General features: G+C 43.6%; 1 protein-coding gene across 1 annotated transcript in view; it reads left to right on the top strand.

The window, feature by feature from the left end:
• Positions 1–16,045, top strand: part of AFF4 (AF4/FMR2 family member 4) — a 2,373,445-nt gene that overhangs the window by 873,428 nt on the left and 1,483,972 nt on the right. Inside the window, exon 9 of the mRNA XM_044069901.1 lies at positions 2,990–3,027. Within this exon, the coding sequence (XP_043925836.1) occupies positions 2,990–3,027 (38 nt within the window). The remainder of the gene's footprint in view (positions 1–2,989; positions 3,028–16,045) is intronic.

The following is a 16,045-nucleotide window of genomic DNA, read 5'->3' as shown; positions in this document are numbered from 1 at the left end:
ACATCTATTTCCTTACCCATTTTTTGTAAAAAGGCGGACAGTGAGCATACAAAATCTCCCGTATCCTTCAGAACGGTAGTAGCTTCTGCAAGTGATTTCTTTAACTTGTGTTCAATAAATATTGAAGCTGGTTCTGTGATCCAACAATTGCCAGATACTATTGGATGGATGGGTGGATCTTTTGTGTCCTTGTGTATCTTAGGAAGCATTCTTGTAGAAGGAATAACAGGATTTTTAACTACGAGAAAATCATAGATGTTTTTTGTAGTCACATTAGTTAGCAATAAATCATATAGGTACTCATGATGATGTCATTCAGTTCACTGAATCATATCCTCTTGTATGTCTTTTCATCTTTTAGTAAATCATCCATTTTAGTAACGTATAGGAGCTTATCCGTAAGGACTATTGCTCCACCGGTCGTATTATTAAATCATTATCATTTATTAATTCTTGAAGTGCCAGGATGTCTTCTCTATCCATATTATAAAACCATCTTGAGTGTCTAGTATATCCAAGTCTCATAACCTCAATTTCACATACTTTTACAAATGTATCTACAGCTGAACTGAATTGTGGCATAAAAGTGATTGCATTTCGCTAGTATTGGTTTAAAGGAAAAGCAGCATTTAAGCTCGATAGCCTGTCAGCTAATAATTCAGCTATCCACTGGGTCTCAGCCATTTCAGTTGATGTAATTAAATCCCCTCTTGTAGAGGTATCCAAAATAACCTCAAGTGCCATAAAATGAAAAACATGCCCAGGTGAATTTAGAATGTGTTGAGCGAAGGTATTTTCTGTATATTTTAACTTAATTATCACTTAGATGCTTTGGAATTCTTGCTTTAAAAGGGCAGTTCATTTTGCCTACATAAAAGCTGAGGTGTCAGCACTTAGTATTTTGCCAGATTGTGCATTAGTAAATTGCTTCTTACTGTTCTTATCCCGAGTCCAGTGTAAAGCACTTTCTTTCATCTCATTACCAGATTGCTTCATTTCTCTTGGCCACTCAAAGATGTTGAGATCTTTGAATCTTAGGGGATTACCCCATTTTTGGGTTTAAAAACAAGAGAAACCGTAAGCGATTGTTGTGTAATAAAGAAATGACAAAAGGAAGAAATATCTCAATGAAAAGAAAAGGAAAGTTCAAATGCAATAGATGCAAAGCTTGTAATTCCATTAGGAGAGATATGTTTCGATATTTGACTACTGGAAGAGAGTATAGCTGTACTAACTATGTAGATTGCAATGCAAAGAATGTTGTTTATATTGCCCAGTGTAAGTTTTGTCCTAGTTTTTATGTAGGCAAAACGAACTGTCCTTTTAAAGCAAGAATTCTAAAGCATCTAAGGTGACATTAGGTTAAAAATACAGAAAATGCTTTAGCTCAGCACATTCAAAATTCACCTGGGCATGTTTTTCATTTTATGGCACTTGAGGTTATTTTGAATACCCCTAGAAGAAGGGATTTACTTATATCAACTGAAATGGTGGAGACCCGGTGGATAGCTGAATTATTAGCTGACAGACTACCTGGTTTAAGTACTGCTTTTCCTTTAAAACCAATGCTAGTGAAATGCAAGCTAAGAAAAGGGATTTGATTGGTTGTAGTTGACTGAGCCAAAAGCTTTTAAACAAGGAAGCTGATTTAATGTATATGATCTGAAGAAGGCAGGAGCCAAAGGCGGTTATCCACTTTAAAGCATTTTAATATATTTGATTAAAGTTTAAACGTTTTAATCTTTATTGTTTTGAATGCGCACCTCCCTGTGGTGGTCAAGTGTTTTTTCCTGATAAAAATTTAAATGGCAATGGAAACAAGAAATCTCTTCAGGGTTGTATACCTTACAGTAGTTAACAATACTCGGTAGTAATTTAAGAAAGTCTGTCAGTACATATTGATAAACTGCTGTGTCTGAGTGGGAGAGAGAAAGTTGTGAAAATGAGATGGAATGCAGAAGATTAGGTTCAGATAGTGAGTAAGCATAATTACATGGCGGTATAGTAATGCTAAGGGAAGAGAGGGAATGGGTCAAAGTGCAGGAAAAGTGGTGAGAATAAGAGGGTAAGTTCTAGTGAGAGAAACGAGAGAGTAGGAAAAGTAGCTAAGTTAAGGTGCGAGATAGTGGCTGAAGGGAGAAGAATATCGGAAAGTATGAATAAACTTGTAGAATGTTTGCCTAGAAGAGTGACAGTATGGCGTGGCGAGTGCAGGATGTTCTGTGATTATCAAAGCAATGACACACTGAAAGGAATATGATTTTTCCCCAGAGTTTTCTTAAAATCTGTGATGGTTGTAATTTACCTGATGTCTTATGGGATTTTGTTCTAGTTTTATTGTATTAGTTTGCCTGCTTTCTCTACATCAGCTGTGGAAGAAAGTGGGTTGATAAGGAGGTAAGGGTTAGTGCTGCTTTAAAGTAGAGTTGATGTCTCTGAAAAAGGAGATTAAGTGGTGGGTAGTGGCAGTTGATGAGGATCTTAAAGGACAGTATGCTTGGCAGAAAAAAAGCTGTCGTGTCCACTGTGAGACAGTAACATTTTTTAAATATTAGACAGTGATGTATGTTGGGAAATGTAAAGTGTATAAGGAATAAGATGTTTCACTATTTCTTGGAATAAGAATTTAAACCGGTGAAGGTAAATACCTCTGTTGCATTGTATCCAAGATAGAGAGTTATATGCCAATTTAGTTCTCATACCCTGCCCTTTTACATGTTGCTGGTTATTAAGTAGCAAACCGCTTTAAGGAAATCATTTACAAGAAGTGTCATGATGCTGTAAGGAGCTGCTGGTATATTAAAAAAAAAAAAAAAAAGTAAAAGGTGCTATAACCACTAATGGTTAAGTAACATTTTTAGCATGTGTAGTGGAAGCATAGTGGACATGTCTACCTGAAGGGCTGCAGATTAGTATGCTGGAAAAGTAATGGTGGTTTTGCTTTTGGTGGGGAGACTTATATAAATATATTTTTTTCTTTTTTTTGTAGGAGTGTGAAAAGGCTGTGTCAAAGAATGTATTGGGAAGGTAAGTATCATTTTAATTGACTAATGTGTAAAATTAATAAATAAATAAAAATGACTTGAAACATTTGACTGCATGAAGTATGGCATTTTAAAACTCTTGAAGATATTTGAAGTCCTAGAGATTGCAGATTTGTTTGATTATCCCCACTTCCTGCCAGGCAGCCATTGTTCCTTACCCAGTTAATTGGCTTTTTTATTCCCACTTACGGGGGTAGAGTCTATCACAGGAGGCGGTCATTGTCGTCCAGGGAGCCATCAGAATTTTGTGCCTACGCTGGTGGCTGATGTGTTTACTGCAGTGGGAGTCTTGATATTTGTTCCTTCAATGTGCATGTATATGTTTCTGCAACCTCCGTCCCACAGTCCCCTGCATCATCTTAGCTTAGCAGAACCAAATGTGCATCCCTGACCTTGTAAGAAAGCTTTACTCTCACTTCCGTAGTCAGTCTTGCAGTGACCCAAGTTCTGTCCCTATCCCTAGGTTTGGGTGATTTGACGTTAGCCATTCTTTCTTGCTCTCCCATGTTGGCTCTTTCACTGCTTGCACCACTGGCTGTACTCCAATTGAATGGGTAGTAGTTGAAGATTATTTCTCTATTCCACTGAGCTGACCATTGCAGATTTGTGGTTGAGAATGTTGCGTATTCTAGGCGGCAGTGTGCTTTTAGACACAGATTGATACTCCATCGTTTTAAGTGAAATGAGCAAAAATGGAAACAATATTCTAGACATTTTGAGACCGTAAACTGAAGTATTTTAGACTTTTTACTTTAAATGAGAAAAAAAATACTGGTGTTATTTGGAGAGTTGTAAGAGAAGTCGCGACAGCTTTCTTGCTTGTGGAAGAAATTACACAACTAATATTTCTTCAACAAGGGCATTGGAAAGAAGTGCCATGTATAATATGTGGAAGAAATTGCTTTTTTCCAGAATGGTTGCTTTTTCAACAGTAACAGTTAATGTAAATTGCCTTGCAGATGTAAACAGAGAGCAAAAGGTATTGAATTACATTGAGATATGGAGTGCAAATAATGTTACAGGAGAAGCATTTGAATAGAAATGAGCATGCGAATTTGACAAAGTATGTCATGAAGGACTTTCAGTAGAGTGTCAAGGGTGAGCAAAAGGAGTAATAGTACGGATTGGAAGAGAGACTTCGACAAAAATAGAAAAAAGCAGTGGTAGATTTATGGTAGTAAGGGGTACTGGCAAGGAAGGATGATTACACTGGCATGTATTTGTATTCAACATAACTACCCTCTGTTACCACTCCCTTGCTCCAAATAACCTGATTATATGTAAGTAGTGAATGTCTGTAATGCTTTTCATTATACTCAAGTAGGATTGCTTGTTTGTGTGTTGCAATAAAGAATATTCCATTTTTAACTCAACTGTGGACTACCTATTTTATTAGTTTGTATTATGTATTTTACAGTTGGATTGTTATTAGTTAACTAGGTGCATAACATGTTTCAAGAATTGAACTTCACATCCTCCACACTGCAAAGTTTCTATTTGGTTTGTTTTTGACCCAGTATATTTTGCATACTGAATTTTCTGAGACTTCAGGGAATACATCAGATTTTTCTTTTTGGGTGCAGAGAATTAATTTCAGAGGCTGTTAAATACCATTTTCCCTATAGACACCCCCCCCCCCCCAAATCGATCTGTAAAACTTCCTGGTGTTCCACCCATTGAGAGAAAAGTGACAGCCATAGAAATACAAAAACTGCTGGCCAAATGGGTCATCCAAATGGTCCCCTCAGACCAACAAATATTCAAACTTACTCAAGGTTCTTTTTGGTGTCAAAGAAAAAACAGGAACCTGAGGTCTGTCTTGGATTTAAGCAACTTAAACCAGTATGTCAAACATTGCAAGTTTCGAATGGTCACGGTTTCGTCCATTTTACCACCTTTGTGCAAGGACAGTTGGATGTGGCTGATCTCCAGGATGTTGCATCAGAATAGACAGGCGATCCAGGAGGTTTGTTTGCGTCCAGCTGGGAACTAGTTATGAACCAGTTCAGAGCACTGCTGTTTGGTCTCCCCACAGCCCCTGTCGTGTTCAAATGTATAGCAGTGGTTGCAGCTTGTCCGAGACTGCTGGCTCATGTCTGCTCACACCAGGCCTCTACTGATTCACACCAGGAACTACTTGCTCCAGCTGTGTCTACAACTGGGCATCACTGTGAGCTATGCCAGGTTACAGCTGTCCCTTATTCAAGTTCTGGAGTTCATTGGTGCTAGTCTGAACACAGTGACTCAAATCGCAAGCTTACTTTACTCAAGAATATCATCCACCACTCTGGAATCATAGATGGACTTATTAAGCTGGGCATTAATCCCTACGTCACTCGATGGGTTGCCAACTGGCTTACTGACAGAACCCACACTAAAAGTAGCCAACTCCAAATCCAGCTCCAGACAAGTGACAAATGGAGTACCTCAGGGTTCAGTCCTGGTACCGCTCTTGTTTGACATTTGCTTCTCTGAAGTACAGGCCAACACTAAGGGACTCTGGCTAACAAAGTTTGCAGATGACTGCAAACTGGGAGCCATTATTGAATCCCCAAATTATGTGGATACTCTACAAAGGGCCTTACAGAAACAGATGCTTGGTGCCAGAGCCAGGGGCTCAAGCTCAATGCCAAGAAATGTATAGATGGTCTTCGTGTTTCACTGTTGCAGTGATTACATTTGAGTTATCTGCTTGCATAGCCCTCAGTCAACCTGACAAAGTCTTGGGTCCTGCGCCGGCTGCCGTCCCCTCCTCCATGACGTCAGGTCATCAGGGGTATGAAGCATACAGCTGACGTCATTGCATCAGTCTTTCTTGCTGTGCAGTGCCCGAAGCAGAAGCAATTCACAAGTGCCGGTCGGCCGACTCCTGAAGTTTTCGTTTTCGAGTTTCAGAACCAAAGTCTTCAACTAAAGATAAGTACCCCGTTGGGGAAACTTTTTCTTGCTCCTTACCGAAGTCAGTAAAAGTTAATAATTGCATTACGTGTGGAAAGCAAATACCTCTCAAAGATTTTCATTCATACTGTATTCCTTGCCTAGGCCCTGACCACGACGTACCTTGCTGTCGGTTTTGTGCTTTATTTAAACGGCGCACTATATGTCATCGGTAAATTTTCGCTTCTAAATATTTCGGTTCTCTGTTTAATTACCAAGAAATGTCGGTTAGCCATCAGACTACCGGGATTCTGAAAAAACGCAAAGATAAAGACAGAGACAGGCCGCCGAGGTCCAAAACTGCCGACGATGCTTCTCCTAAGCCAGTCGCCAGTACTCAGTGAGGAGCTTTCACAGCCGATACCCGCTACTTTTGACTCGCAGGCCTCTACTGAGACCCATTTGGAGTCCGGTATGCCGCGAGATGCTTCAGCTGTGGAACCTGCGGATGTCTCTACCTTGGATGGGTCTGGAGTGCTGTGTAGGCACCGGCTTCTGAGGGTGTATTCAGGCCTATGGACTTGCGTATTAAACAGACGCCTCCTCCATCATTTAAGCCAAAATCTCGAACCATGCCTAAGAAACCGACGCCCAGGCCGCATGCTTAGGCCTCTATGCCTAAACAAACAAATAAGAATGGCTGAAGATCTTACATCGCTAATCAGGGGAAGCCATCCTCCCCCTTCTAAGAGACCTAGGACTGAAGTTGTTTATGAATCTTCTGAACAGGACTCTAATTCTTCTGATTATCTGGATTTGCCCTCATCTACTTAGGAGGATTCTGATGCAGAGGACTCTATTCCCTCTTCTTCCTCTCCAGAGGATTTTTCTTTTGGTGAAACCTTACATACTCTTAGGGAGCATTTCCACTGGGAAAGCCAGTATTTTTCTGATTCAAAAAAGAGGCTTAGGGATTTCTTACTCCTGCCTCAGCATAGGCCTTTAGCTCTACCTCCTGTACTAGACATTGTTGATGATGCCTTTTCAGAATCTAGTTTGGCCCCTGATTCTTTGCCTCCTGCTCCCAGAAAACCTGACAGATATTACAGGGTTCCTGATTCTCACAAGTTCCTTTTTAAAAATCCTATTGTGGATCCAGAGACCGTTTCACAGGGACCCAAAGGCATTAAGGCTTCTACTGCTAAAAATCCTACCCCCTCTGATAGAGACTCCAGGGCGCTGGATAGATGGGGTAAGAAAATTTACACTTCTACAACCTTGGCCATTAGAGCTTTTATTAAACTGCCAGTTTCATATGTTAGTGTCAACAACATGTTATTGGATTGCTTAAACAGAAAATGATGATAATTCCTGACTGCGCTGAAAATAAAGAATTACAGGATTTAATGCATTCTGCTGAACAGGTTGGAAAACATACTTTGCAATGTGGATTTGATTCATTAGAGGCCTCTTGCATGGCTGCTGTTACTGGGCCTGTGCTCAGAAGGCATGCTTGGCTTAAGGAGCAATCTTTGCTTGATCGTGTTAAAGCCAAATTGTTGGATACTCCCTTAAATCAGGACCGCCTGTTCGGCAACAAGGCTGAGGAAGTTCTTAAAAAGATGGAGTATAAAGCTAAATCTATGCAGACTGTTGAAGATTTCTTACAAGTTCAGCCTCCTAGATTTAGTAGGCACTGGCCCTCTAAAAATTGATACTTTTCAGCCCACTCCAGGTCTTCTCAAGCCAAACCCAGACACAGCAGAAACCCCCAGGTTTCAATCCCAAGGGACACACATGACTAGGCAGTGGGGGGTTTCCGCACCCAAACCTGAGAGCAGTCAGACACCCCCCCTATGGAAAACCATCTCAGTGACTTGCTTTTAAAACTTCCAAGCACTTCACAACTGTGAATGCTCCTTTAGGTGGAAAGATTGGTCTGCAGGCCAAAAACTGGGAACTCATTACCCAGGACAAATGGGTTGTAATTAGTGTCCCAGGGATACAGATTTCATTTCCACACGTTGCCAACACCAAGCGGTGGGCAGATCTACCCCCAAATCAGTGGGCAGAGGCCCAAAATTAGGTACTCTGTCTCTTAAACATGGGGGCTATTCATTTGTTACCAGAAGAGGAAAAGGGACCATGTTTCTGTTCGAGACTTTTCCTGGTACCCAGAAAAGGCAATACATGGCATCCTATCCTGGACCTTTCTATTCTAAACACCTTTCTGGTCATTCCAAACTTCAAAATGCTGACTCTTCAGCATAGCTTCCTATGTTAGGCAAGGATGCATGGTTGGCAACACTAGACTTAAAAAAAGCATACCTGTACATCCCTATCAGGGAGTCTTGCAGAAGATACCTACTCTTCAAAGCAGTAGGTAACTGCACCCAGGGTATTCACAAAGTGCCTAGCTCCTGTCATTGCATTTTGCAGGCAAAGAAAGATTCAAATATTCCCATACCTGGGTGATTGTCTAATTCAAGCAGAAAGCGAGGACATTCTTTTCAGTCATCTGGCCTTTGTTCAAAGGGCACTGACTTGTCTGGGGTTCACCATAGACGAAAAGAAATCCCACCTGGTACCCTGTCAACAAATTGTATTCCTGGGAGCAAGTTTGAATACAACTTTCCAGGTGGCTTTCCTGACGCCAGAGAAACTGATACATTTGACAACTTACTTCAAATAAATGGCCACAAAAACCCAGCTATCTGCAAGGCAAATACTGCAAGCTTTGGGGTTCATGGCCTCCTGCATTCTTCTAATTCCATATGCAAGGCATATGAGGGGAAACTACAATGGTATCTCAAAAGCCTATGGTGTCCGCATTCACAGGATCTAGAAGCAAGGATTCCTATCATACTTTGCCTATGCCTAGAGTTTCTTTGATGGGCAGAGACCTGCCACCAAAACAGGGGACTACCTTTCACATTACCCCCTGCCATACAAATCGTAACAGACGCATTAGACTATGCATGGGGGGCTCACCTGGCAGGGAAGTTCATTCAGGGCAAATGGAACCCAAGTCAAATGCACCTGCACATAAATCAAAAGGAAATGTTAGCTGTACAGAATGCTCTGACAGCCTTCAAGGACCACATTCTTCCAGGACAACACCACTGTCATGTGGTGCATAAACAAGCAAGGGGGTACACATTCTTACCGCCTCAGCAGACTAGCCATGGCATTGAGGAACACAGCCTTGAGCTACCAAGTGACTCTACAAGCTCAATTCCTGCCAGGAAAACTAAATACACGGCAGACGGACTAAGCAGAAACCTCATGGACCCTCATGAGTGGAAACTGGAACCAAGGATTTTTCAACATGTTAACAAGCAAATGGGGGAACCCAGATATAGACCTGTTTGCCTCCCCCCAGAACACTCAACTGGACAGATTTTGCACAAGGATTCTCCACAAGCTAGCTTGGAAAGTGGATGCTCTATCCTTCAGCTGGAAAAACCTATCAGTTTATGCCTTTACTCCTCTGCCTCTGCTCTCCAAAGTACTACTAACAATCAAACAGGACAAGCCAAGGACGATTTTAATTGCACCAGACTGGCCTCGCCAACACTGGTACCCACTCTTGCACAGTGTGTCGCGCTGGGCTCCATGGCACCTGCCTCAGACTCCTTTCCTGTTGTCTCAGCAGGAGAACCAAATTCTGCACCCTCAGCTGCAAACACAGAACCTAGCAGCCTGGCTAATTACTTAATCTCTCCTTTACCATCCCTCAGTAAATCGGTGATATAATTTTAGAGGCAAGGAGGCCTAGTACTAGAAAATCTTGTGCTCCAAAATGGAAAAGATTCTGTGCTTGGAACCAATCTCAAGGAATGAACGCAGCAGTGCCCAATTTGCATCAGATTCTACAGTACTTGACTGAGATGCTTCATAAGGGCTTGTATTTTTCCTCCATCAAAATTCATGCCTCAGCCGTTTCCGCTCATTATAGCACAGAGCCTCCCCTCTTCTTTCACCCACTGCTCAAGCAGTTCCTCAGAGGGGCCAAAAAATTAAGGCCACACAGGAGAGCTCCAACTCCAGCCTGGGATCTTAACTTTATTTTGGAGAAACTTATTCTTCCGCCTTTCAAGCCAGCTGCTACTGCAGATTTAAAATTTATTTCCTGGAAAACAGCTTTCCTTTTGGCAATCATTTCTGCAAGAAGGGTATCTGAATTACAGGCCCTTATGGCAGTTGAACCTTTCATCATCTTAAATGCGGACATGGTGTCCCTCAGAACCAATCCCTCCTTCATACCCAAGGTGGTATCCAGTGTGGCTCTTAATCAGTCCATTCATTTGCCTACCTTCTTTCCTAACCCACAGAACAAAGGGGTATATGGATACTGCACTCTTTAGATGTGCATAGACAGCTTAGATTCTACTTGGACAGGACTAAACCTCAAAGGAAATCTGAACATCTACTGGTGGCATTTGTTTCAGGGACAGAGGGGAAAGCTATTTCGAAACAAACCATTTCAAAATGGATAGGCCACTGCATTCATTTCTGCTATAAGCACCATGGAAAACATATCCCACAGGGCATCAGACCCCATTCAGCCAGGGCTGCATCTACCTCTACAGCCTTTCTCAGGGGCTTCCCTACTAGGGACATCCTAGAAGCTGCTACCTGGAGTTCTGTACATACTTTCACCAAGCTTTATCATTTGCCAATTTTCTCTATATCCAGGGCTGGTTTTGCCACTGCAGTCTTGCAGAGCCTTATAGCTGGTACTAATTCTATTTAAATTCCTCCTCCCAACCTTAGCTTTGGGAATCTACCCAAATGTAATGACTGCAACAGTGAAACATGAAGTACATAGTACAGTTGTGTACACTTGCCATAAATGTAGATGTTTGAGTGTATTCACTGTTGCAGTCCTGGTTACCCTCCCTCCAAGCCCCCTTTTCTTCCTTTGGCTATACCTTTACTCACTTACTATGCTCTGAAAGCTTTTTGGTGTATTTGCTTGTTCTTTTGGAGGTATATCCTTGTATTTATAGATTTAATTGCTTCCCATTAGGGGGGAACCTGACATCTGGATCAAGAAAAACTGTTGTAATGGCGTTGGCTGCATGTTTTATACCCCTGACGACTTGACGTCATGGAGGCGGGGACAGCAGCCGACACAGGACCCAAGACTTTGATAGTCAGGCCAACTGAGGGCTACTGCAAGCAGATCCCCTTTGGGGAAAAAAACCTGTACCTGTGAATTACCACATAGGTGGCAGTACACTAAACACCGAAAGTGTGATAAGAGACTTGGGGACACAGGTGGACAGTGGTCTCACCTTCGATAACCACATTGCCACAACAGTCAGGAAATCCTATGTGGTGCACCTCATCACTAAGGGCTTTTCATCTAGAAAAAAGGAGGTCATTGTCTCACTGTACTCAGCCATTAGACCCATTATAGAATACAACACCCCGTTTGGTATGTACCTCTCAAGACATCTGCAACAACTGGAAAGGCCGCAGAAATACCTCACTAAAAGAATTGTAGGCCTAAAGCAGATGCCCTACGCTGACTGCCTTAAAAAGACTCCAGCTAAACTCTGTGGCATATAGTCTACTCAGAGGCGATCTCTGCTTAACATACAAGGCCATGTCAAACCCAGAGCTGTTGGACATGCTACACTTAAAGAAATCCCAATCCCTCAGAGCCACATGCTCCAGGGATCTAAACCTTGTCATCACAATAAACATGCTGGAGGGATAGGTTCCTGACCCAGAGACTCCCCAGACTCTGGGATAGACTGCCCATACATGTCAGGCAGAGCGCCTCTTTGGCCCTCTTCAAAAGGAACCTTGATGATTGGATGGGAGAAAGGAAATTCACCCCGGGGATCACGTCTGTTGCCCTGCTAGACACTGGTCCAAGGAAGTAAATAGTGTGGGAAGAAATAGCCAGGGAATTGTTATGGCTAGGATTGTATAGGCCCTAGGGCTGATAGCCTAGTACCAACCTATGAATAAATAACTTAGAGTTAAGCATGTCCACATCCCCTCTCTTTCCTTACAAGCAAGGTTGGTTTTAAAACTCCTGGGATTTATGGCAATTTTCCGTAACTCTGATACCACTAGCAAGATATTACATGAGGGTACTGCAGTGGATGCTTCCAGTACTTTGGTCTGTAAAACAGTTCCTATCGATTCCAGTATGAATTACAAGAATTTGAAAGGAACGTATTACCTGATGGATCACTGCAAAAGAAGTTTCTCAGGGCTGCCCATTTATCCTTCTACCGCAGCGACTATGGATGCCTGCCAACTGGGGGCGGGGGGAGGATGCATTACTTGGGATGATCCAAGGCAGTCTTCACATCAGTGTCCTGGAAATGAGAAATCTGATGTTGTTAATCTTCTTCCGCTTCATCACTGATGGGTTCTGTTCCGAGCACTCGGAAACGAGTCAGCCTAATACCAAGCTCACATGCACCAAAAACTCTCAGGCTAAGCTGCTACCCACAATGCCTTTCTCCCAGTTACCTCAGATCTTTTGCCGCGCAACCATATACCAGCGTTTCACTGATCTCTCCAGCGAAGTGTTATATTTTTACACATTTTACTGTATTTTGAAACCTTTTCTGTCTTTCTCTGTACCCTATTTCTCTATCTAGCTTTACCCATTGGGTATTCTTTATACCATCGTTGGTAACGCCCTCTCCTACTCTTGTGGTATTGTTTGATACCATCGTTGGTATCTACCTTTTCTATTTCTTTTAATTACTTTCTAGCAGTAATTTGTTTGCCTTTTGTGTACTGGATATGTCTGAGGAAAAAAGGGACTTCTGGGATCAAACATTGCATTTCCTGCAATGGCAAACTCCCCATCAGCGACTTACATGATTGTGTCTATTGTCTGGTGGTTTCCCACCTTTCTGTGAAACTTCCTTGTCATATTTGTTTGAATTTTATTCAGCGGGTGGTGAATGAGAGAAAAAACAAACTTATTTTGAAAGACATGTTATCCTCACCTTTCTCAGAGGCTTTTTCTGTGTTGGAGGTCTCAACCCCTCTAGTGAAGGACAAAAAACATCCACATTCCGATCCCTTTTCACCGGCTGGTGATAAGGGCAAGTCCCCCAAACACAAGGCCCACAAATCTTCTACTGAACACAAGATTGCTTCCTTGGTTCCGAATATTCCTGTTGCTTCTGTTCCAAACTCAGCTCCAGTTGCCTCTTTGGACTTGGCAATAACTTCGGCGCCACCTTCGGCACCGACATCTACGGCACCAGTCATAACTACTGTAAGGACTATGGCTCCGACCTTATTGTCTTCAATAGTCTCGGCACCGATTTCACCTTTCACCGCACTGAAGACTGTCGAACGATTCCCTTGGAACCGATTATCTCCACTCCAAGTGCCTCCTCGGCACAGAGTCCTTTCTCGACACCGTTAGTTCCTCTATTACCTATTTTTAAGTTAGAGTCTTCGGTGCCGACACTTCAGACACGACGGACCCAGTACTCTCCTTCATTGGACCCATTCTTAGGCCAGGCTTATAGCCGTTGTCTGGTCCGGCCTGACTCTCCTTCGGGAGTGTCCGTAAGGTTCACCAGGGGTCTGTCTGAATTCAATGTGCTGCACCTGCTGAACCAGCTGTTGACAGCCGGGGGATAAACATTCCTAAGATTCATCCCACTTCGTGGTTTAGGTCTACTGCTCCCAGGACTCCCATTTATACTCCTTCCTCAGATCCATCGGTTCTGAGGCCCGTAGCTCTGGCATCCTTGGTGGGAACCCTATCCTCTGCGCCAAAAATGACCCTCACTGAGGCTCCGAGGCCTCCCCTTTGGGTTTTGGTTCCATTGGAATTGTCCTTTCCTCAGTCTCATGGTTTGGGTGGAGGTGGAACCCTCGGTTCTGAGCATGGTTCCAAGTTTATCGGTTCTGTCCTCGTATCCTGGTGCAACGCCTGCCCCGATCTTGCCTGAGGCTCCAACCCCGGGAGCGGGTCTGACAGTGGGGTGTGACCCCAGTTCCGAGATTTGTACTCCGTTCCGGGCTCCCATTCCTCTTCGGGCAGGCCTGCTTTCCAAGTGATGGAGAGTGTGCTTGCTTCTGGAAGCGCTTCTCCTATGTCGGATCTTCCCCTGCTCCCTCTGAGCTACAGCTACCATGGGCCACCTCCCCAGGACACCGAGAGCACAAGCCTCAGGTAATTTTCCTTCCGAGTTTTCTTCAGGCATTCTCATTGAAGAACCCCCCTCGGAAGAAGGTGTGTAAGAAGAAACACCTTGACTCTCCAGAGGAGTCTCTCACAGAGGATACGGACTGTTATGATGGAGAAGGGTCCCCATGCGGTCACCCCCTGACATTGTCTCCATCGGAGACATCCTGGAAATATTGAAACAGAGGGGTGGCTGGAGGCCCTTCAGCAGAGGAGTCTGTCTACCTGCATACTTTCCGCTCTCTGCCTTGTACTTCTTGAGTGACCCCACCTGCTGAAGAGTTAGCCCAGCTCATTGTGCAGCTTGTGTGGAAGAACCCTGATTCTATTGAGGCTATTCCCTGGAGACCAGACAAGATTCTTTCCTCACCAGAGGAACATCCCCATTGGTCTAGAGGTTTGCCAGTAGATGCTATGGTGGTGGCGGCGGCCACTAAAAAGGACCTTGCGGAGGAAAGTCTTACTGTTCACCCGCCCAACAAAGAGTCCCGGGCTGTGAATAGACTAGGGAAGCGAGTTTTTTGCTTCAGCGACCTTTGCAATTAGGTCTCTGAATTACTTGGCACATTTCATGAGGCTCCAAAGGGATCTGATCTCCGAACATTCTGGAGGCCTCGCGGGTCAAGTCTCTGACGGGGGCACAGGACAAGGCTTCTTCTCAACTTGCCACCCTTGAGTTTGTCTCCAACTTGTCCATGAGGTTGCTCTCCCACGCAACCGAAGGGGTGGCTAGAGCTGCGGGTGCATGCGTAGTCATGAGACATCATGCCTGGATGCGCATCTGTGACCTTGTGGACTCCTTCAAGTCCTCCTTTTTGAATGCCTCTATTGAACCATCATCCTTGTTTGATTCTAAAGTAAAGGATACACTGGCCAGGTGATAGCTTTTCCAATCCTCAACATTTTTTTTCCAGGAACCAGAGGAGTGGGAACACATGGCACAAATAATCTCAAGGTCCTTTCTGCAACGCACGTGGTGAGGATTCCCCCAGAGGCAGACGCCCCTTTAGGGGCAGAGGGGGGGTCCCCGAAATCAAGACTCCAAGGATTTGTTCTCCGGGCGGTCTTATCAATGCTCCTGAAGCGTTGCCCGATTGCTTTCCTCTGGAAGCAATCTGGGCTCGTTTTTCTCTGCACCAAACTGCCTGGCACTCTATTACAAAACAATCGGTAGGTGCAGAAAATAATCTCCAGAGGCTATTACATCCCTTTAATATCATGCACAAAACCTACAAAGAACCTTCCCAATGTTCCACCCAGTCACAGGCAAGAAGCGGCTTCAAAGATAAGAAAACTATGTCAAAAAAAGAGTCATCCAACCAGTCCCCCCAGATCAATGCAGATCCGGTTTTTACTCCAGATTCTTTTTGGTGCCATAAAAGACCAGGGACTGGAGATCCATTTTAGATCTCGGCCATTTAAATAAGTCAGTGGTTCAAACCAAATTCTGCATGGTCACTATACAATGCAATCTCCCTTTTTTACGGGAAGATGTTTGGACGTGCTCTATAGACCTCCGGGATACGTATTACCACATCAAAATGGACAAACGCTCCAAGAGTCTCCTTCAGTTCTGGCTAGGAGCCAATCATTACCAGTTCAGAGCCCTGCCATTCTGTCTTTTGACGGCCCCCAGAGTGTTCACAAAATGCCTAGCACTGGTGACAGCTCATCTGAGACTTCAGGGATTCCAGGTGTTTCCATATTTAGACGATTGGCTCCTCTCTGCCCACACCAAGCGTCTCCTGACCATAGCCCTCCGCTACACTCTCTCACTGGCGGAGTCTCTAGGCATCACAGTCCATTGGGAAAAATCCAATCTACAACCTACCCAACAGTTGGAATTTATAGGGGCAGTTTTCAGTACTCAAACAAGCCTGGTATGTCTTCCAGCTCACAGGCTTCAGAGGTTAAGATTACAAGTGCAAGTGATACTCTG

Source organism: Protopterus annectens, chromosome 4.part0, assembly GCF_019279795.1.
Source record: "Protopterus annectens isolate FY-2018-M chromosome 4.part0, PAN1.0, whole genome shotgun sequence".
Lineage (NCBI taxonomy): Eukaryota > Metazoa > Chordata > Ceratodontiformes > Protopteridae > Protopterus > Protopterus annectens.
This window is presented reverse-complemented; position numbering and strand designations above follow the sequence as displayed.